This window comes from Anopheles cruzii, chromosome 3 (assembly GCF_943734635.1).
Source record: "Anopheles cruzii chromosome 3, idAnoCruzAS_RS32_06, whole genome shotgun sequence".
NCBI classification, from domain to species: Eukaryota; Metazoa; Arthropoda; class Insecta; order Diptera; family Culicidae; genus Anopheles; species Anopheles cruzii.
Genome location: NC_069145.1, coordinates 79,922,222 through 79,943,894, shown reverse-complemented (window position 1 = coordinate 79,943,894; position 21,673 = coordinate 79,922,222). Strand labels below are relative to the sequence as shown.

General features: G+C 49.4%; 5 protein-coding genes across 7 annotated transcripts; 3 read left to right on the top strand and 2 right to left on the bottom strand.

Moving 5' to 3' along the window:
* Positions 1–8: 8 nt before the first annotated feature.
* LOC128275497 (apoptotic chromatin condensation inducer in the nucleus) lies at positions 9–4,892 on the bottom strand. Of its 2 annotated transcripts, none has more exons than XM_053014015.1 (7): positions 4,740–4,892; positions 2,766–4,581; positions 2,479–2,686; positions 2,120–2,408; positions 1,922–2,034; positions 560–1,862; positions 9–461 (listed from the first exon to the last, which is right to left on the bottom strand). In XM_053014015.1, the coding sequence occupies exons 2-6, from the start codon at positions 4,577–4,579 to the stop codon at positions 1,617–1,619; spliced, it is 2,670 nt and encodes an 889-aa protein (XP_052869975.1). In that variant the 5' UTR covers positions 4,580–4,581; positions 4,740–4,892; the 3' UTR covers positions 9–461; positions 560–1,616. The 2 variants fall into 2 exon arrangements, with proteins under 2 accessions (XP_052869975.1, XP_052869976.1); XM_053014016.1 differs by having other exon boundaries at positions 2,120–2,405.
* Positions 4,893–5,417: 525 nt separating this feature from the next.
* On the top strand, positions 5,418–8,106 carry LOC128275564 (FAD-dependent oxidoreductase domain-containing protein 1). 2 transcript variants are annotated; one of them, XM_053014114.1, is made up of 3 exons: positions 5,418–7,112; positions 7,187–7,353; positions 7,410–8,106. In XM_053014114.1, the coding sequence occupies exons 1-2, from the start codon at positions 5,696–5,698 to the stop codon at positions 7,324–7,326; spliced, it is 1,557 nt and encodes a 518-aa protein (XP_052870074.1). In that variant the 5' UTR covers positions 5,418–5,695; the 3' UTR covers positions 7,327–7,353; positions 7,410–8,106. The 2 variants fall into 2 exon arrangements, with proteins under 2 accessions (XP_052870074.1, XP_052870073.1); XM_053014113.1 differs by having other exon boundaries at positions 7,187–8,106.
* Positions 7,386–8,447, bottom strand: LOC128275565 (calcium load-activated calcium channel). Its single transcript, XM_053014116.1, has 4 exons — positions 8,307–8,447; positions 8,152–8,229; positions 7,894–8,068; positions 7,386–7,827 (listed from the first exon to the last, which is right to left on the bottom strand). Exons 1-4 carry the CDS (start codon positions 8,365–8,367, stop codon positions 7,590–7,592), a joined length of 552 nt encoding a protein of 183 aa, XP_052870076.1. The 5' UTR covers positions 8,368–8,447; the 3' UTR covers positions 7,386–7,589.
* A 648-nt stretch (positions 8,448–9,095) lies between these two features.
* On the top strand, positions 9,096–10,870 carry LOC128271918 (probable 26S proteasome non-ATPase regulatory subunit 3). Its single transcript, XM_053009600.1, has one exon. It carries the CDS (start codon positions 9,247–9,249, stop codon positions 10,738–10,740), a length of 1,494 nt encoding a protein of 497 aa, XP_052865560.1. The 5' UTR covers positions 9,096–9,246; the 3' UTR covers positions 10,741–10,870.
* Positions 10,871–13,477: 2,607 nt separating this feature from the next.
* Positions 13,478–16,842, top strand: LOC128273876 (rho GTPase-activating protein gacF). Its single transcript, XM_053011937.1, has 4 exons — positions 13,478–14,332; positions 14,665–14,817; positions 14,896–15,093; positions 15,163–16,842. The coding sequence occupies exons 1-4, from the start codon at positions 13,478–13,480 to the stop codon at positions 16,840–16,842; spliced, it is 2,886 nt and encodes a 961-aa protein (XP_052867897.1).
* Positions 16,843–21,673: the final 4,831 nt, after the last annotated feature.

Here is a 21,673-nt window from a genome sequence, read left to right as displayed (position 1 = left end):
ATCATGTGTTACAAGTTAATTGTTATTTATTCATCAATTCATCAATCTGCTCCAATATCATCAAACACTCTTCGTGGAGCACACAACGCATGCACTTGGCTTGCTGGGATTTTCTGGTACTACTTCCGGCGAAAGAAAGTGGTGTGCGGTAATCTAGTAACCATAGGTCCGTAGCTTTGAAGAACACGGCAAACACAAGATGCACTCCGCGGAGGCAATATACTGTGTGTCATAGTGCATTGAACAACCTTCGGCAATCGCATCGTTCCTATTATAACACATTTTTTTGTGGTTGGTCGAAAAGAATCGGCGTGGGCTAACCTGGGATACTGGCGATCATGTCTGTTACCAAAAAGGTTCATCCTGGACATTCTGTAAATTCATCTTCCGCACTGTCTTTCCTCTATAGTGATTGCCGCCAGTAACTCTCCCAAACAACGGCCAAGGATGGGTCCGACACGCTGTGCATGGGAAAAGAAACATAAAAACAGAAAAAAATATTGAAGACAGGTTCGTTCGCTTATCGTTGCTATGTACCCACATGTTGGTTGCTACGTACCCGTTGTTCCGTTGCTGTGCATCCTGGATACTCTAGAAGCCGCCTACTACCGCTGGTGATCGTGTTGATGATGGTTTTACTTTGCGATGCAATCAAATATAGTGGATTTTTACAGCCAGCACGCATTTATCGAAGATATATCGTCCCGATTGAAGTTCCTGTACGGTAAACCTCGCAGCACACACACAGACACACACCAAACGGAATTCTCTCGCAACAGGATTGGTGCTCCTTCGTGTTGTCTGCCACATTGTAAAAGGTTTATGTTTAAGCTGTTTTGCGACCACCATCGCCCTATAATACAATGGAGTGGTCAACGCCTTCTCATTATCTCACTACTCCATCCGTTGGTTATTCTCTTTTCTCTCCCGCTGTCCACACTTCTGCTATCATTCGCGATTTGTATCGCAGACATGCTGATCATCATGGTGACGATCCGACAGCTTCCGGTCGACAAAAAAGGAAAGCCGCCCAAATCTTATGTAATCTCTAGAATATTCTTATCATACAATGAGTTCAAGCAAAACACAGAGGTATAGGGCACGATCGGGGACAGTGTGCATGTGTTGTTCGGGTGGGTCAAGGAACCCAAAAAGAATTCGCGCAAAAGCAGAATGTCCTTCGCTCCAACACTAAGCGGCCAACCTCAACCTTGCACACACTAACCGCATTAAAATAAAGGTTTATACATCCAAAATTAACCATTTACAGTACATAAGAATCTAGCAGAGTTGTCAAATGTTGGTTCTTTGAATCAACTCATTCAAAGGGAAGTGGAAATATTGTAACAATATCTCCTACGTAAAGTATCGAATCGGATCAGTCTGTGTCAAAAAGAGTGTAGAGTGCCAAACGAGAGTAAACAGGACTGCGTTCGGCTCGTTCGCTTCTCACACACCCCACAGCTTGCAGACCCTTTTGGAGCGAGGACACACCGCACTCACCGCCAGCCAGTGCAGTGCCGGATATGCGTATCCGCCTGCACTCTTTCGGCAATCTCCCTATGGCGCCCCAGAGCCCAGAAGGAAAAGTTTTAAAATTCTGTTGAAATGTGTGCTTATCTGTGCCGGCGACGTCCACCGTCGTCGCGGCTGCGGTCACGGGAACGTGAGCGACGCCGGTCCCGCTCACGCTCGCGGTCCCGCTCACGGTCCCGCTCACGCTCACGGTCCCGCTCCCGTTCACGTCGTTCCCGTTCCCGCTTGCGTTCGCGTTCACGTTCTTCTTCCAGCTTGCGCTGCTCTTCCAAACGGCGCTGGTGCTCCGCCATGTTCTTCCGACGTTGCTCTTCCTTGACGGCAATCTGGAAATGGTACCAATAGAATTCGCTTGTTTTGCTGTGGAGCTTAACGATGTCCGTACCTGTTCGGTCGTAAGTGGCAACCAGTAGATGCACGGCGCTGTTTTTGTTTTTCGGAACAAATCATCCAACAGCCTGATCGGTGGCTCGTTCTCCTTTTTCTTGAACTTTCTCGCTAGCAGAGAGAGAAAATGAAGACCCCAAAGGCAGGGTTGTAACCATCGGTTTTACATATTCCCGAGTTATTGCGCCAGACATACCTGGCGACATGCTGCTGCTGCGTCTTCTTTCGCGGCCAAACTCACGCTCCAACGAACGTTTGCGGTCCGCGCCACGATCGCCAGCGAGACCGTCCGCCCTGTTGCCCCGTTCGCGTCCCTCGTCGAGTCGACCACGTTCGTTCCGCTCTGCACCCTTCTCCCGGTGTCGCTCGTCCGTCAGCGTGCCGGATTCGCGATCGCGTCCCCTTCCTTCCCGATCCCGTTCCGGGTCGAACGCATCCTTCTTTCCCAGATCCCACTCGCGCACGGGCCGTGCCGGTACTTCCTGCTGAATGGTAAATAGTGCGGTTGGATTACGGAGATCGGTCTCCCGGTTTCTGGGTCGCGGTCGGTTTTACCTCATCCTTCTTGGACGCATCACGAAGCCAACCAAACTCCTTACTATTCTTCACTCCCTCCACCGTCGCACGAATGGCGCCATCTTCCAGCGTAGAAAGGATAGCTTTGTCCATCGCTTCCTCGCTGCCGAAATCCACCAGCAAACACTTTGGATTTGAAACCGGCCAGCGGATGCCGTGCAGTGCGTGCCGTGTTTCCGTAGCTTCACTGGAGGTGCATAGAAAGGTAAAATTAGCCAAAAGGTTAGCAGTTATTTACCCTCCTCACCCGTTCGGGGGACACTTACTCTTCCGTTTCGTACTTCACGTAGCACTTTGACTTGATCTTGTCGATCCAGAAGCCATTTTCTACGATCTTTCCAGTGCGCAACAACAGTCCCTTCAGTTGCAGTACCGTAAACGGACGCACCAGGTTCGTAATGTACAGAATATTGCTCGTGTGATGCTTGGCCGGGCTTGGAGGCCGTACACTGAGGTTGGCCGCCACCGCTCCCCCCACCGGCACGCTACCGTCATCGCTCACGATGCTGATTTTGCGTGTGAGCGCTATCTTTTCGCCAACCGGCGCCTTCTGCTTCGGTAGCACCGGTTCGGTGCTTGTGCTGTCCGTTTCCATGGCAACGTTTTCCATTTCAACCGATTGCGAAACGCGTCGTCGGGCCGGTGGCTGCGCAGGACGCTTGCCAACTTCTTTCTCTTTATCGTCTTCCTCCGTGCTTGCTGCGCCATCTGCGCCGGCCTCAGTTTCGGAAGAAGACTCAAGCTTTACGTCAGCAAGCGGAACCGGTTTCACGTCCGAGATGATACTTTTCAGCGAATCGGTTGATATAGTGATGACCGCGGGCTTAGTGTCTCCGCTCTTGGACGACAACCAACGGCGCTTACGCTGCAACGGCTTCGGTTTAGGCGATTGCTCCTTCGTCATATCGTCAACATTTGCCTCCGACATGCTGTTGTCGTTGTCTTTGATTTCTCCCGCCTCCAGTTCATCTTCGGCCTGTGCCACCGCCACAGGTTCCACCGTTGCTTCAGTGGAAGCCGTGGTCACCACTGGCACCGATGGTTCATCGTTCGGACGTGAGCTGAACCGAGCTCTACGGCGCGGTTGCGGCTGAGTCGTAGCTTGCTGCGACAAACAACCGGTAGCCGTTTCATTGGCAACCTCTTCCTGGTGCTTCGGTTCTTTCTGTTCAGCCGCAGACACTGCGATCGACTTCTCTTCACCCGAAGCAACTGCTGCATCATCATGCTCTGCGTTCGCCGATTCGTCGGCAGTATGTTCCATCGCACTGTGCCGGTGGTCCGGTGTTGACTCCTTGGCACTCCTGTGCTCTTGGTGACCACCTTCATCATCTTGGCCACTTTCTTCGGAATCGCTTTCTTGCCTTGTTCGAGAACGATTGTTAACGATCTCTTTGCTATCATCATCTGCGTCCCGTGAATCTGCCTGCTTGCCGTCGTCACCTTCGCCACCATCATCTTCATCTCCATTTCTATGACTTACCTTTTCTTCGGCTGCCGATGCCTTCTCCTCCACACTTGGAGCTTCCTCTTCGCTTTCCTCGCGCTTAGATTCACGAACAGCGTCCGGCTCGTCGTGTTGCTCTACTGTCTGCCGCTGTCTTTCGGGGCTGCCCTCCGGAACCGGATCTGTCGACTGTTGTTGTTGCTTCTCCTCTTCTTGTGGTACCTCTTCGGGTATAGCTTCCATCGCCACATCCGGTAGCTTTTGTGCCACTTCTTCCTGATCCGGATTGTCGCCACCGTTTTCATCGGTTTGCTCCTCGCCTACCGGTTCGTGTGTCTCCTTTTCACGACGGCTAGTGCGGCGACCTCGAGACGGTGGACGCTCTTCGACTTTACGTCGTGGTGTGCCACTGCTGCGCCCACGACCCTTTCCGGTAGCACCTCTCCGGGAGGTGCCTTCATCGTCGGAGCTGCTATTATTTCTATCATCCTGTGCAGCAGCGTACTCCCGAACATCCGGCTCCGGTTCCGGCTCGGGACTTTTCGATGGGGATCGGCGACCCCGACCCCTGGTTGACCGGCGCGGAGTAGCCTTTTCCGGTGTGCTTACACTGGCACTCGCCTTACGACGCATCACTACGACAATCGAATTAAAACAAAGTTATTAAGCTGCGTTTGGCTGTCAAACTATGCATTTGCATTTTCGACAATGTTTGGCTCTTGGTAGGCACGAAAATGCTGCCACCGGCGGCCATGCAACGCAAACCTCGCCGATGCGTGCGACGCGAAATTACCTTCTCCTCAAAAGCGTTTCCCTGCACTGTTGTTTGGCTTATTTCCACTCAATGTATCGAACCGCCGTGGTTGCGCATCCAACAATAAACGGTTTTCCGGAGGAAACAACCGAGATAGTGTTCAGTTTTCCAATCAATCGCAAACCACAATTTTCTTCACGGCACCGCCAAACTTCATGGAAAATGTGTCTTAACCTTCTGCTCGAATGCTTCTTCGAAACGGGTACGCGATAATGCTGCTCGAAAGCTATAAACAAACTGCTCGACTGTGCGATGTCAGCCCGGAAAAGACCTTTTTGCTTCGAAAATGTCGATTTTGGACAGTTAATTTTGTTAGAATCAAAGTTATGATAAAAATGAGCGAAATCCGCTGGTATATTTAAAAATAGAACGTAAACAATTCAATTTTTTCACAAAATCTCATCCTTAGATTAGGGCAGCTCAAATCAATTTCAAAAATCGTATTTGCAAAACTGGAAAATAAAAATAAATGCTTTAACATGCTTGTTTTGTTCCGCGACACACTTGCGACGCGGTATAATATCATTTTTTGTGTTATTCACACTCGGGCGTAATTGTTGCCTACATTAAATTATCTAGCTAAAAATCGTCAACATTGTGACAGCTTATATAAACAGCCGTGTTGTGGTTAAGTAACATAAACAAATCAGGCCGGCATTTAGTCGGGATCGAGAAAGATGAATTGAAAAAGTTAGCATTTATCCCGTTTCGAACAGCTTACTGTTATCTGCCACACGTTTCTCACACTGCGACGGAATAATATTAGTATCTGCTGAGACGCAAACAATTGGCGCCTCTCCAGATGGACAAATAGAAGCCAATTCATTAAGCTTCATAGTGATAAGATAAGTGCATGTCGTCGGTAAAATTGCACGGTTGAAGTCATAGCTTGTCAATTGCGAACGTTCTATTGTGGAAAGTAGTCCGAGGTTATTATGTTTCGTGCGTTGCAACGGCGTTCCACAAAGCTAGGCCTTCTGCGCCGAGCAGAGCGGTCAAACTCGTGTTCAACCTCGCGTTTGTACAGTTCATCCTCAAACAAAAACAATGACAAGAGTTTCGCCGAACGGGTGGAAGCAAACCAGGACAATCCGATATCGCGGACGCTCAAACTGCTTGGCAATGATATGCAACGGGTCAAAAAGTTCATCCTGCCCAAGAGTGCTTCCAAAGGATCTTCGGAAGAATCGATCGAAAACTATCTCGAGCGGTACCGGAGGGACAACTTTCAGTCGCACTGTGACGTCCTTGTGATCGGTGGCGGCGGAGTTGGTTCCTCGATCGCTTACTGGCTGAAGAAACGTGCCCGCGATGGCCTCAATGTGGTGGTGGTGGAAAAGGATGCGACGTATGGTCAGGCGTCGACCTGCCTATCGGTCGGAGGGCTGAGACAACAGTTTTCAATCGTGGAGAACATACAAATGAGTCTGTACGGGGCGGACTTTATGCGCCACAGTAACGAGTACCTTGGCCCTGAAGTCGATTTGAATTTCACGCCCTACGGCTACCTTCTGCTGGCGAGCGAGGCCGGGGCGGAGCAGCTGATGGAAAATTCGAAGCTACAGAACACGCTCGGTGCCAAGAACGAACTGCTTACCGCAACCCGATTGAAGCAAAGGTTTCCCTGGATGAACACCGAAGGCATCGCCTTGGGATGCCACGGACTGGAGAAAGAGGGCTGGTTTGATCCGTGGGCGTTGCTGTCCGGATTCAAGAAACGGGCCATCGAGTACGGGGCTCACTATGTGGAAGCGGAGATGGTCGGTTTCGGGTTCCGCCAACAGCCGGATATTTTGGCCGATGGAATCGAAGAGGGTTCGTACGAGGGCATCGACCGGGCATATCTGAAGATGAAGGACGGCGAAATGCGTGAGGTGAAGTTTGCCATTGCCATCATCGCAGCCGGAGCACAGTCTGGCGCCGTGGCACGGATGGCTCGGATCGGAACCGGCAAAGGCATGCTGTCAGTTCCGCTTCCGGTGGAACCGAGAAAGCGGTTCGTTTATGTGTTTCAATGCGAGAATGATCAGGGGCCGGGCATCAACACGCCCCTTACGATTGACCCGAGTGGAACGTACTTCCGGCGTGACGGACTCGGCGGAAACTATCTGGGCGGTAAGAGTCCGCTACCGGACGAGGAACCTCCCGTCGATACGCTGGATGTTGACCACGGGTTCTTCGAGAAGACCGTCTGGCCCAATCTGGCCCATCTGGTGCCGAGCTTTGAGGCGATCAAAGTGAAAAATTCTTGGGCTGGATATTACGAGTTCAATACCTTCGATGAAAACGGGATCGTCGGACCACATCCGTACTATAACAACCTGTACATTGCTACTGGCTTTAGTGGACATGGTAAGTGGACGAGCGATTGCTGCTCCCTGGCAGAAAATGTTGAAAGCGTTGATTGTTTTCTATTTCAACTCCAGGCATCCAACAAACTCCGGCCGTGGGACGGGCCGTTTCGGAGATGATCATCGATGGAGGGTTTCGGACGATCGATTTGACTCGGTTTGGTTTCGATCGAATTATCATCGATCAACCGATGTACGAAGCGAACATTTTCTAGTCGTTCTACTGTTAATACATCTACAACGTTGGTTAAACAAAACACATGGCTATCGATTAGATTTTTGAACCAATTTATTACAGGTCTTTATCTCATCTAACGACAAACAAGGTGTACCGGCAGCTAGAGCAGTATCGCACAAGAGTATCTATCGTAATCGAGTAAGCCGGGCCCGATCGCTTTTCCTGACGTCACGGCGATGTAACATGGGAGTGCGAGCAAATCTTATACACTAAAAACAGGCTTTTCAGAGGGCGGCTGCCTTACTTAAATTGTCCTGGAGTGGGTCCGAAGAGACCTCCAGCTTGCTTGCTTGCAGCCCGCGATGGTGCAAAGCCAAGCATTTTTTGTATGTTCTGTCGAATCGACATCGTGCAGAGGATGTACAGGAAAATAAAGGAGCATTCCGTGTAGTCATCGCCGGGCAGATTTCGGTGGCTCAGTCCCTGGATCCAGGAAATCGGCAGGAACGGAAGACGGGCCACAATTCGGCCGTCGAAGCTGAAGGAAAGGTGGTCAAGAAATTAAGAATTGATAGACGTTTTGGGGAGCACAACAGCTGCTTACATGCTATTGAACATGCTGAGCAGGGCGGTGAAGGCAAAACCGATAGCAAACATCGATTTCATTTTGACTAGCGACAGATCACGGTTGTTGTTCTTCAGTTTTTCTTCATCCCGTTCAATTTTCTTCTTGTGGCTCTTGTCCAACGACTCTCCAAGCGTTTCTTTACGTTTCTCCACTGCAATAAAACAATCGAGCGATTGGGCGATAAATATGCGAAGGTTTTAAAAATCATTGAGTACGAAAGTGTGGAACACGAACATTTCTTGCTTTGTTTTTCTACTTCGCCCTTCAGTTTCTGGTACTTTTCCGTGCGATAAACCAGGACCCATGTGAGACCTAAAATGAAAATTGACTTCCTTAATGCATTGCCTTGAGTTCTTTAATGCACGATGCGTGTATTCAATTAACTTTACCTTCGCCCAATAGTGCAGTGAAAATCGAGATAAAGACGATTAGCAGCGTATCAGACCACATGTTTATAGGCAAGCGGATACTGGCAGGAAGACTATTTTTGGCAAATAAATAGATTCCCAAAAGCCGACTGATTAGTTCGTAAATTTGCCTATTAATTCGTTTCTGTAAACACACTGATTTTGACAGTAGCCGTCAACGTCATTCGCTTACTCATAGAAAACATCGATTTTAATAAACGACCTGCTGAAAAGCCTTTTCGATAGCATTCATTGAAGGATTTGATAAGTGCGATGATTCACACAACGATGTGAATAAGAAGCCAAATTATTTGAAATTTTGTTACTTTTTAAAGGAAAACTTTTTAGCCACTTCAAAGTATTCCTCTGTAACGATTTTTCTGCGCTAAACCTAGAAATGCAAAACATTCATTCATTAGTGAAACACAGCAACACTCCTACTAATCAATCCGCGGTTAATCTGATTACTCACTGTAATCCTAACAGACTGTCAACCCAATTTTCTTCATGTCTGATTCCGAACTAACCAAAAAAATTTACAACCAATGATGCTGTGAAAATTAATTTTACTGTACTGCACAAAAGAAAAGCCTTTGTCGGCATACAACTCTTTCAGGCTCGGCTCATTCTTGAAGCCCCAACTAAGAATGGATATCTGGTCCGTTAAGTAACAACTCCGCCGTGTTGTAAACGCAGCGTGCGCCGTTGTCAACGACTGCTCGAAAATCCATGACTCGACACAAACCTCGTTCGGTTCAGTGTCCATCGACACAAAACACAGAAAGAATCGTTCTTCATCATCGTCAGTGTTGGGTTAAAGATCGTACAAAACTACGAAAATAGTCCGGCAAACCTTCCGATCGGTTCGGTGATAGTAAATCGTTTCCCACAAGTCGCGTGTACTCATTCGTCGACCATCAGAATGGTGACCCAAGCGGCAACAACGTCGTCTGCCGACAGCCAGCCCATCGTGGACGTAGAGATGGAGAGTGCCGAGGATGCGGAGGCAGCGAAGAAAGACGCAGAGTTGCTAGCAGTCCAGGAGATTCGTGACCATGCCCGACAGATCGACAAGGCGGTCGTAAGCAAGGAGCCACGGTTCATTCTGCGCGTATTGCGATCACTTCCTACGACCCGCAAGAAGCTGGGCCTCGTAGTCGTCCGCTCGCTGGCGGTGCAACTGTATCCGGCCGGATCGGAAAGGGACGGCATTATGGCATACATCGAGGACTATCCGGCTGGGGCACAGGAGCCAGAGCTTCCGCGTCCGCGGGCGGCAATCAAGAGTCCCGTGCCGGAGGTCGATGTGTACTTCCATTTGTTGCTGCTGGTGCGGCTATTGGACAAAAATGAGCTGCCAAAGGCAACCAAATGCTCGCAGGATCTGATTACGAAGATTGTGGGACAAAATCGCCGCTCGTTGGATCTGATTGCGGCCAAATGCTACTATTATCACTCGCGCGTAGCCGAACTGAACGGCAATCTGGAGAGCATCCGTGCGTTTTTGCACTCCCGGCTGCGTACGGCCACTTTGCGGAACGATTTCGAAGGCCAAGCGGTGCTGATAAACTGTCTGCTGCGCAACTATCTCCACTATTATCTGTACGATCAAGCGGATAAGCTGGTGAACAAGTCGGTATTTCCGGAAACGGCCAGCAACAATGAATGGGCACGTTTCCTGTACTATCTCGGGCGAATTAAGGCAGCCAAGCTAGAGTACAGTGTGGCCCACAAGCAGCTGGTGCAAGCGCTACGCAAAGCGCCTCAACAGGCGGCCGTTGGCTTTCGACAGACTGTACAGAAGCTGGTGATCGTCGTGGAGCTGCTGCTGGGCGATATTCCCGAGCGTAAGGTATTCCGGCAGGCGGCACTACGCCGTTCACTTGGACCGTACTTCCAGCTTACGCAGGCCGTCCGATTGGGAAACCTGCAGCGTTTTGGAGAGGTGCTTGAAAACTTTGGCGAACAGTTCCGCCAAGACCACACCTTTACACTGATCATACGTCTCCGACACAACGTGATCAAGACCGCTATCCGTTCGATCGGTTTGGCCTACTCACGCATCAGCCCGCAGGATATCGCACGAAAGCTTGGCCTCGATTCGCCCGAGGATGCCGAATTCATTGTGGCAAAGGCGATCCGCGACGGTGTCATCGAGGCTACGCTCGACCCCGAGAAAGGCTACATGCGCAGCAAGGAAAGCACTGACATCTATTCCACGCGCGAACCGCAGCTCGCCTTCCATCAGCGTATTTCTTTCTGCTTGGATCTGCACAACCAAAGCGTGAAAGCGATGCGATACCCACCCAAGTCGTACGGCAAGGAGCTTGAGAGTGCCGAGGAAAGAAGGGAACGTGAGCAACAGGACCTCGAGTTGGCCAAGGAGATGGCCGAAGAGGATGATGACGGATTCTAAACGGGGACAGGTACAGGAAGCGCCAATGTGTTGTGCCCAGTCGCCGGTTCACCCTAATGTAATCTGTTTGCTTTTTCCCTTTGCTACCCCGAAATTGCAAATGTTTCGCGAGAAATAAATAATGGTACTCATTGACCTAGCCTTATATTTTGTTAGTCGTTTTGTTTACGTGATCCCGTAAAGATTCGGGTGGTGTCTATGGAACTCCGCTGTAAACAGCATTAATTCGAAAAGTGAAAACATGAAGAGTAACTTAAATAATATTTCTTGCAAGGTTCAATTTCTTTCTAGCATCTATAGCGATAGTACATTTAATTTACAGTCGACATTGAATATGTAAACCGTTTGTAAAGTTTGGTTGTACCGCAGATCTATTGTTTTTGGTGCATAGTTTTCAAAAGCGTTTCTCGTATAGAGCAAATGCTGTTGTCAAAATGACAGTCGACAAGCAAACTGTGCTGTGCAACATTCAATTCAAGCTAGCGTCAGAATCGGTCTCTCGCGGCTGTGAATCGGGCAGTCGGGCTGTCGGTCGGCTGAAAAAGGCTATAGCGCACGGTATTGGTTGAATAAGGCAAAGTGCGAACGGTAGGGACACCGCAAAAGAGAGGCAAGCAGAGAGAAAAAGGGAAAAATTATCCGAGACATTTCTCGTCGCCGTGCTGCGTTTTTTCTGGTCGCCCATTGTGTGTCACCCAAGGTTGTTGACGATTGTTGGATCTGCGATCTACGAGTTTTCCGACTGTTTAGCACAGGGAAACAGGAAAAAGAAATTGCGTGCACCAAATGCGCGTAACGCCGAATGCAACGCAACGTGAAAGAGGTGAGCCGTGCCGCGACAGAGCCCCGCGAGCTTGGGAAACTTCTTCGACGACCAGCGGCGGCCACTTTTCTGTTTGAGAAAAGCGGCGACCAACGGGACTCCAAAGACTATTCGCCATAAACCGAGTGCCCCAAGACGAGTGCGAAAATAGCGGGTCACACGCCAGGCCAGGAGCGGAACTGGCGAGTCGTTGACATTGGTATAAGTGAAGGAAGAGAAAAAAACACCATTCGTCATCAACAGCGGAAGCAGCAGGGGCACTAGGGCGGTGCGTTCGGAACCTCGAAAGTCGTCGTGTGGACGGTCAGTGAGGGCTCGGGACCGATTCAGGAAAAGTCAGTGATTAGCGATAAGCGAAAAAGTAAACGCCGTGCAACCGTGCATCGATTTTGCCCCGATTGCTGCGAAAGATCGCAGTAGCCCAACCTTTGCCACATTTTGACAACTAGCGCGACGGGGCCCAAGGGTGCCGTCTTTTGTGCAACACCCGCAGCTGAACTGGCCACGGCAAAGCCAGAAAAAAACATAGTGGGTGTTTCCACCCCCCCGTGTGTTAGAAGGCCGATCCTTTGTCCTCTTCCGGTATCCGAATATTGGCCCCACGATGGTGCCTACGGACTCCATTGACTGTGCATAGATTCTGTATCCCTGTGCGTTTGTACTGTGTCGTGTGTTTGTGTGTGTGCATTCGTGTGGTTGATTTTTTCCCAAAGATTTATTTTCCCCGAGCGCAGTGGTTGCGAGGACCCCCTGAGAAGAGCCAGTGTCATCAAAAAGTGAAATAAAACTGCACCAACATAACCACCGCCACGCGCTCTCTCTCGTGTGTATCGCATTGAGGGATATTGGCGTGTTTGACCATTTCTCCGTAAATGATGGTTTCGCAAGATAGGCAAGAACGAAGTAAAGAATTGAGTTTCGTATAATTTGGCGCAAGTGTGTCACAATAAAAAAAATCGGTTGCTCATTCGGATAAAGAAGAGAACGTTTTCACTCGCTCAACCCTCTCGCTGGGCTATGACACCACCTGCCTTGCGATTCACCCTCCAGAGTTAAGATCCTGCGCCGGTGGCTTCACCGGGCAATTCGTCATCGACCGCAACCCGTCGGGGGGCTTTGGAACCGTGTGGAACTTTGTTGATATCTTTTAACGTATACCCACGTTCGGTGATCGGTACGCACAATTGTAAAGTGCACTCTGTGGCGGCGAGCGCTGCTAACGTGTTCGTATGCTGCACGCGTTTCCCGCGTGTACGTGTGTGTGCGTGCGCCTGTTCCCCGTTTACTTGGACGTGTGTTAGAACGTTCGCACGGACGCGCGCTCCCTCGCTCGTGTGATCGTACGCGCTTTTTGTGTGTAAATGGAGCGAAGGCTATCGACGCCGCGAAAAGAGCACAACGCTAAGCATCGTATTCCATGAAGGCGCGACAGACCGCGAATCAATCGTCTCAATCGGCCAGGTAGAGAGAATAAAAACAATCATTCTGTGTTCGGTTCGGTCACTGAGAGGGGCCCGCAAATGCAAGCCACAAGAATGGCCCCTATGCCGAAACTGCACTACGCGACATTCAGCATAGTTTTGTCTGCACCGTAGGAGGATCCTCTTCGCCAACGCGCGCGCCAGCCTTGGCCGGTCGCAAGTTTTGTACTTTTTCAGAAAGTAAGCCAGCGCTCGGCGGTCTATCCAGCGATCCCATCGGAGACAAGCGTCTCGCTCTGTACATTGCAAACAGTATTGGGAGCGGATCGCAGAAATCGTACGATTCCGGAGCGCAGTGGACCAACCACAACCTGCGTTGAGTGACGACAACGACCATTTCGAGCCCTGGGACCGGAGGCAGGTAGCGAGTACTGAAAAGGCAGCAATACCGACCCCACCCCCCCTGCGAGTAGAATCAAATGTGTTGCTGGAAATGATTTGTAAGGAGGACGTCGTCAATTGGTTCAGAGATCTGAAGAGTTACAATAGGATAGATACCATGTGCGTCCTGTTAAACATGTGCCTTCCGTTCGAGCTCCGCTTCCTCGGGACATACCTGGAGGAGCTGGGCCGGCGTGACGCACCGGAGCTACGGGGGGCCGAACTGAAGGTGAACAACCCCCAGGAGTTCATAGCGGACATCGCCTCAGGAGAGCCGACGGACCGGCGGATCCGGCGCAAAATGGCCCTCTTCTTGGCGCTCTTCCGCACGTGCAACCACACGTACGCCAACGAGCTGTTCAAAACGCTCGAAGGCTGGGGCGCCCGTGGTGACCTGCAGCGGTTGTTCGAGGAGGACGTCTTGCAGGAGCTGCTGCTCGTGTACACAATGGCCACCAACCATCCGGTGTTTTCGTTCGAGCAGCGACTGCATTGTGGTGAGATTTTCACCAAGCTGAAATCCTGTGAGCCAAAGCCTGCGCAGCGGTCATATCAGCAGCAGGACTCACGAGAAGATTCGCTTGAGCACCAGCATCAGCCATCGCATCACCAGCACCAGCAGCCAGTTACTCAGCATCAGCATCACCAGCAACAGCAGCAATCGCGGCACCAGTCAATGGATTCGTTGCATAGCAACAGTCCGCAGCAGTCGCCCATTCAGCAGCAGCAACAGCAACAGCACCAACCGGTGCACCTGCCAAATTCGACGCCACCGCCAGCACCGGGAACGGCCACCCTGCACCCAGCACTGACCCCGAACGCTCCGATGTCAATGCAACTTGCGCCGCAAAGTGGAGCGACCACCACGATCGCTCTCAGCTACCTAGGACAACCCGGTTTGACACAGGTAATCAAACAGATCCCCCTTCAGTTTTTGCAGATGCAATCCGTCTTTTCCAATGATCATAGACCGCGATTGTCAATGAGGTCAAAAGTCAAATCGATCACGCAGTCTTATCAATGGCTCTTTAATGGCACTCCGTTCGTGTAGTATTCGCGATATCATAGTTCCAGAGATCGCTGGAGATCAGTGGAGATCTCATCGTCTCATTCAAGATGCGAAACACGAATGATTTAGAATGGCCATTGCTCTTCGGCATCGGATTGTGGGATGTCTCGAGGCCTCTGACGGAGTGAATATTGATTTTGCGTGATTTGCCGTTTTTTTCTTCTCCGCAGATGATCACAAACGATGGCTCGCTGACGACCCATTATATGGAGCCATTGCCCCAGCCGACGCAGTTGCCACTGCAACACGATTTCACGATTCCGCCTCCCGGTTCACTTGCCACAGGCGTGCCTGCCCGGTGGGCACAATCCGTTTATCAACAGGTGAGCGATGACATTTCATTTCCAAAGGGGGGATCCTCGTCTAACAAGGTGTTTCCTTTCGATGTACCCGGCCCACAGTTATCCCACCCACCTCCGGCGTCTTCACCGCATTTGAGCAATCCCTCCTCACCGATACACAGCCGGACCGCAAGTCCGACGCGGATTCATCCTAACAGCGTGCAACACCGAATTAGCCGGAACCAACAAAACGACCAACAGCAACAGCAACAACAGCAAAGCCAAGTGCAGATGCAGAGTTTAAAGACTGTCGACGAGGTAGTACAATTTGACGGCTCCAGATTGCTGCAGGCGGAACTGAGAGCCCAGTTTGATGTGTATTTACAGGACCAGACAATGTTGATGATGAGCCAGATGCAAGTGCGGAATGGTATGCGGCCGACACACAGCACACTGCCCCGGCCGTCAAAGCAAAGCTACGTTAGTCAGCTACCGCCATATCACCATCAGCAGCAGCAGCAGCAGCAACAACATCATTCCCAACGGGGTGACGGTACCAGCGGAGGAAGTGGGAACTATCCTTCGCTGAGGGACAGGGACATCATAAATCATCAGTCAAAGTCGACCGGCAGCGATTCGGGCAGTTCGATCGGATCCGATGTCTCGCCACCGGAAACACCGGGCATGGTGTCCGTGAGTGCTGGCGGCGGCGGCGGAGGCGGTGGTGTGCTGCACGCTCGTTCTTCCAATCGGTCCAACATGCGCAACGTTAATGGGCGGCTGGAGAAGCTGAACTACTCTCAGCACCAGCAGCAGCAACAGTTTGCGGGAGGGGATCAAATGGTGACAAGCGTGGGTCAAAATTTTCTCATTACCGGCACGGTTAATGGTGCTGCGATGAGCAGCAATGGCAACAATGGCGCCAGCGGTAGTAGCGTTGTGTCCGGTCCGCTTCTGATTAGTCCTGCTGCTGCCGCACCGCCACCTCCGCCCGGTTCGACCGGAACGGGTCTGCTGTTCAGTACGCAGCCGTTTGCCACCGGTCCGTATGCAGGCGGTGCCACCGGCTACCAAACGGTGTCCACTGCGTCTCACCTGGTGCAGCAACACCGGCAGCTAACGACGGCCACTCTCCCGCACGGTAACTCGTTCCGGCCAGCGCCCTACCCACCGGCGATGCAGCAAAGCACACACGAAGGCATAGTGTACCACTATCATCCGCCTGCTGGGGCCACGGTGCCACCGAGTTCTTTACCGTTCCTCCCGACGCCTCCTCCGCCTGGTCCTGGACCGGCCAGCTCGACGGCCAGCACTCAAACGTCCCTTCCCAATTTACGATCATCCCCGTCACAACCGTCGGTGGCGGTGGCCACCTCGCAGCAAGCGGTCGTCAGCTCACTTGGTTTGTTACCAGCCAAGGGGACTGGCACTGAATATGGTGTCACCACACCGACGTTACCGTTGGTCGGGACAGCCTTTGGAACCGGGGCGGCCTCTTGTTACAACTGTGGCTCCCAGAAGCACGGTGGTCTCGATTGTCCCGAGGCTTCGATGGAAGACATGACACGCAACTCAAACTTTACGCTCGACTACAACACCACCTCGTCCGGACCGTCGTCGGTAACGGGCAGTGGTGGGACACTGGGAGTGGCCAGCAACAACAACAACAACAACAACCTTAATCCTAGCACCATAATCAGTCTGCCGCCACCAATCGATCACGCGCCGGCCAGTCTGGATCGGGACAACAGCACCAGTAGCAGCAGCAGCAGTAGCGCCAGCAGTAGTAGCGGTGTGAGTAAGAGCAACAATAATGCCAACAGCGCCAACAACAACGGAAACAATAGTAGCAATAGTAGCAACAATAGCAATAACAGTTCGCTAGATGTACCGTCGAGCTTGACGTCGGCGTCGTCCTCCTCGATGGCGGCGGTGGGTGAGCCTACGGGCGTTAGCGGTGCGCCGGCAAGTGTTGCAGCAGCAGCAGTGGGTAGCAATAGCAGCAGCACCGGCAGTAACACCACCAACAGTAATAGTAACAATCTCGTTAACGCCAGTGGTAAGTGATAATCGTGGAGGACCACAGTCCGATGCGGCGGTGTAGTAATGCGGTTTAACCGATCCGCGCTTGTGACAGCAGCATCTGTAGCCGCGGCAGCAATGATTGTCTCGTTCATTCAATCACTGCGTTCAGCTTCTTCCACGGTACACGACGACGGAACGGCAGAGACGGGAGAATGACCACCGGTTCCGACTTGATCCGATCGATGCCAACAAAGTGCTTTGCAGGCACCCCACTGCTTGTGACAATTTTGTTTTTATTTTCACAGAAAATAACCGACAGCAACCAGGGAGAGAGAGCATCTTTCACTTGATGAGGAAGATTGTTCCTTCGTGCACGGTGCGAAAGAGGGACATTTTAGGGTAATGGTACATGATAGTCAATCAATACTCTCTTGAAGGTGACCAATGACCGACGAGCGACACACAGTTGTGACGTAAATTTAACTTCGAAAAGTAAGCTCCAAAAAGTTAGAAAGCATTAGGGGCAAAGTCAGCCAGTCAGGGTTGTAGTATGATTTTGCATGGGAACCACTGCTTCGTGGTTTGTGTCGTGTTCGAAAATGGCGGCGACCAAACGTCTTGCGGGGATGACACGTGTTTCGATAGAATAGGACGGGTTGAGGGTTCTTTTAATTTCTGCGCCATAAAATGAACATTTTAGAACACTAACATGTCCTCGAAATCATTGTGAATTGTAATAATTGACCTAAACGATTGGAAAATGTGTGTGTGCATTTTTAGGCCACCATCCGGGAATCGAATGCAAGTCGTAACGAAAGGAGCAGATAGTCGCGTTGTGGACATATGAGTCCAAAGGTTCCCTGCAGAACTCAGTTCGGGGCTCCTGTTTCGTAAGGAGTCGTAATTGCTTTTTGAGCTTATTTTATTAGACTTATGAGACACACACGACGCATTACAGAGACACAGGTCGATCAGGAATCAAGATAGTGTGGCCGACAGTTGTTTTTTTATCCCCATCTTTTATCGTTTACCGTTCAATAAATTGACAGACGTTTTCTGCCACAAATCGGACACAGCGGAGCTAGCTACTCCGTCGACAGTCGACAGTTTGGAAATTTTATTCCCGAATGTTCATCTTTGGATGCTTCTTTGCACTGAGTTCGTTCGGGATAGTGCACCGTTGCTAGGCGACAAGTTAGTTGCTTTTCTCGTGATAATGGTGCGTGTGTCGATTTGACTGAAGAACTAAAAGTTCATACGAAGCATATACTGTGGAAATCTCTTCACAAAATGCAATATTTAATACAATGCAAGGCTCATTTTCTTTTCGTAGCTTCTTGGCTCTGGCTTGGACAACTATCTTCTACTGTAAACGAGAGAAAGACAGAGAGAGAGAGAGAGAGAGACAGATTTTGTTTGAGTTGACAGTGCGCGGGTGTCGTTGCTGTTGTGTGTGTTGCAAAATTGCATAAAAGCTTGTTAATCCCGTTCGTTCTTGACTTTCGGAATCACAACAAGCCGGCGATGAAATATGTGTACGTGGCTTTAAAACGAGGATCTAAAGTTTAACTTAGAGTGTAGAATGGGCGGGATGGACACACTTGGAACGCACTGTGTTTGTTACTTACTGACGCACCGATATGCAATCGCGAATGTATGAAGAAGCTTTGCGAATGTATGGCGTGTAGTGTAGCAAAAAGAAAAATGTTAACTGTAAGGTCATTTAAACGTGAGTTGTATTAAAATTAAACAAAAACCACACAACACAATCGCGCCCTATCTGCGCTCTCGTTTAGCTTCTGAAGCTAGATTTTTTGTGGACTTAATCCGGAGTAAAGCATGGCCCCGGTTGGATCCATGGGCCACCACAACCAATTGAAGTGGAGTGGAAACTATTTGCGACAGGAAACTGTAACCCAGAAAATCACGGCTGTCACGAAAAAATGTAACAAACATTCAGAGCGCACCGGAAAGGGCCGGAAATCAATCAATGCGATTAAAAGGTATACTTAAAGTAAAACGCACGGCGGCAGAGTTAGAGCGATAAGCGAAGCGGAACAACACGAGAAACGTTGGTTGATGGGAGATTTTAGTTAAATTCGTATTTGAAATTTTAGACATAATCCACGATTGCGCCGCCCACAGTATGAGCAGACACCGCAACCCGGGAGAGGTTTGCCGAAATGGTGGTTTTAAGAAAAAGTTAGTCCATAGGAAATAGTCACTTACGCCGAGCAAGAGGGTGGCGCATAAGCATAAATCCTTCCTCCACAGGTTCGCGCGCACGCAGCCATCTGTCTGAATGGTTTCCCGTAAATGTAGCCCTCCTCGTGTCGTACTGTACCGTTTGTGGGCCCGCTCCAAGTCTTGTTGGTTGTTTTTTAGCCTGTTTCTGTTCTTTTGCAACCCTCGCCAATTTGATTCGCCCGTTCGTGGTGAAATTCCAGCATCAGATGCTGTGGCACTTATCATTACCTTCGTTGTCGTTATGCTGTGTTTCCCCCAACACGCTGTTCGCTGGCGCACACTTTCATCATATACGGCGGCGAAACGAAATCCAACAACCATCCGCGTTCGGCCCCATGGAATTGCCGTTTTGTCATCTGCCTACCGATCCGTGCGTTATCTTGTTAATTCGTGAACCGATTATTTCCCCTCTTCGTATCGTCTAGATAGAGCAAATAACCATGCCCATAAGATAGGTGATTGAAAATCTTGAAAACGTAAAAAACAATGAGAACTTAACAATAACAAACAATACACATTTATTATCCCAAAGCAAGCCCAGTAGGCAGGTGGAAGTGGAAGCAAACACAAGCTGTAGTTGATCGCGTTTTGTGTTCATTCCTGTTCCGCTAGTCCGATCAAAGCGCTCCGCTGTTCGCCTTCGTGTGTGCGTGTGTGTATAGACTTCAGTTAAACTTTAGCGTTTAGACTCGACCGTTTTAGAGTTTAGTTAAGAGATACATAAGGAATGATCAGAGCAAACGACGATCGCAAACGGAACCGATTATTGTAGAGTATTGTATGTGTACCGTCTAATCCGAGTTGATTTATTTTATTTACTTCCCTAAGTGTGTAAATAGGCGATTTAATGTGTATGTACGTTTGCTAACCCGGCGGAAGGCGACGATAGATAGGGAAGCGATATTAGGTCGTATGGAAAAGGGCGCACCGGACTGGAAACCGGAACGGAAAAACTTGTCCCTTGGATATTGTGCGTGCACGCCACACGGATCGAATGTGCAAAGGAGAGTGCGTTTCTTCTAATCACAAATTGTGTGACTAAAGCAGTAGACTTATCAGAAGCAGACCCCTTGCCTAAAGGTGGTGAATGTGGCGTTCGATTGGAATGGCAATTTTATCTCTTTTACACGTACTACACACGTTCACGCGAATGTTTGGGTAATGCAAAAACGAGAAAAATGGCAATTGGCCCCGCAATGACCATGATGTAATCAAAAGATGTTAAAAAGTAACTTAACCACAGGCAGGGCGATGTGGGAAGCTTTAGGTTAACGAGCCATGAGCCGAGCATGCATTGAGAGTGCACGAGATTTGCGTGTGGCCGCGTGTCTACTATACGAAGATTGAAGCGATCGATGGTGCTGCTTGCAAATTGTGTCGGTTTTAATCCGTGCCCGAAAGTTTGTGATCGATCGAGACGTCGCGTGGTCGCGGAGATTGAAGGCAAAGGGAAAATTATTTGTTCCCCAGGAGAGAAGCAAAGTCGTGAAAATGGTTTAATCGATAAGTCAGTGTAAGTGGCGGAAAATCATATAGACTAGAAATGATTGTGAATAGTTCAAAAGGCGAATATAAAAGTGCGGCAATGCAAATGAAACGGACAAATAAAGGAAAAAATGGAAAATGATAAAGAGCATATGAAAGTCAGGCAAAAAAAAATAGAAACTCTCATAACACTCGGAAGTAGTGAATATAGGCAAGCGTAAAATAAATCGATAAAAATTAGTCTATTATTGAAACAAAAAAACAGTGTATTTATATATAAAATTATAAATAAAATAATTTAAACAAGTTAGCAAAACAGCTTCAACGGGTTATACTTTTTATTCTATTCTTCTGTTCAATTATGGAATGACCGGTTTTAGTATAGCATGACTGTAGAAGTATGAAGAAAAGAATGGTTCACAAGTGCTCATAAAAACGACCATGATTATGCATCTTCGAGTTGGTCAGTAAATCCAGTCCACGGACGATTTGAAGTATTTATTACACATTCAGCCAGGGCATAGAAAGGAAGACTGTGGTTTCTGTGGTCCCCCTTTTTGTCGGTGGTTGCGGACAACAAGCGAGACTGTGAGGTAAGACCAGAAGAAAGAGAACCACAGGTATCTGCAATGAATTGACCTATTTAAATTTAATGGTACCACGGGCCCCTTACGCTATCGAGGCGCTATCATTCAACTGAATGATGGCCCACTGAATCAAATTGTCGCCGTGATAAACGTCTTGCGCATGAATCAACCGGTAAATGGCCGTATGGATGACTTTGAAATGAATCTATGTAACTAATTAATTGACTAGTGCCCTTTGGTAGACTTTTACCTCGTCTGTGACAATGATATTTGATCATTCACGCGAACGCTTTTGTTCTGCCAATTAAGTTCGGCGAGTTCATTACACGTATAAAATGTCACCCGTAATTGAGTCATCGCACGAAATTTGAAGCAACGTAAATTAACTTCATTCCTATGGACGTTGTGGAGGGCCGTATACAATGAAAACAGATTACCTGGTGCACTCTGTGAATGTTTTGTGTGTACCAATCAGTCAGACGAGTTTATTACGTGCTTCAATTGCTAAGATTAATGGACAATTTGTTAAAGGCACCGAAGGCTATCGGCGGTTG

Coding starts and splice junctions, on each gene's coding strand:
- LOC128275497 (XM_053014015.1), bottom strand. CDS start 4,579: ATGCGTCGTAAGGCGAGTGCCAGTGTAAGCACACCGGAAAAGGCTACT. Junction 2,409..2,478: donor ATGCGTCCAAGAAGGATGAG/GTAAAACCGACC, acceptor TTTACCATTCAG/CAGGAAGTACCGGCACGGCC. Junction 1,863..1,921: donor TGCCACTTACGACCGAACAG/GTACGGACATCG, acceptor TACCATTTCCAG/ATTGCCGTCAAGGAAGAGCA.
- LOC128275564 (XM_053014114.1), top strand. CDS start 5,696: ATGTTTCGTGCGTTGCAACGGCGTTCCACAAAGCTAGGCCTTCTGCGC. Junction 7,113..7,186: donor TACTGGCTTTAGTGGACATG/GTAAGTGGACGA, acceptor TTTCAACTCCAG/GCATCCAACAAACTCCGGCC.
- LOC128275565 (XM_053014116.1), bottom strand. CDS start 8,367: ATGTGGTCTGATACGCTGCTAATCGTCTTTATCTCGATTTTCACTGCA. Junction 8,230..8,306: donor CACTGCACTATTGGGCGAAG/GTAAAGTTAATT, acceptor TTTTCATTTTAG/GTCTCACATGGGTCCTGGTT. Junction 7,828..7,893: donor CTCAGCATGTTCAATAGCAT/GTAAGCAGCTGT, acceptor CCTTTCCTTCAG/CTTCGACGGCCGAATTGTGG.
- LOC128271918 (XM_053009600.1), top strand. CDS start 9,247: ATGGTGACCCAAGCGGCAACAACGTCGTCTGCCGACAGCCAGCCCATC.
- LOC128273876 (XM_053011937.1), top strand. CDS start 13,478: ATGATTTGTAAGGAGGACGTCGTCAATTGGTTCAGAGATCTGAAGAGT. Junction 14,333..14,664: donor GACAACCCGGTTTGACACAG/GTAATCAAACAG, acceptor TCTTCTCCGCAG/ATGATCACAAACGATGGCTC. Junction 14,818..14,895: donor CACAATCCGTTTATCAACAG/GTGAGCGATGAC, acceptor CCCGGCCCACAG/TTATCCCACCCACCTCCGGC.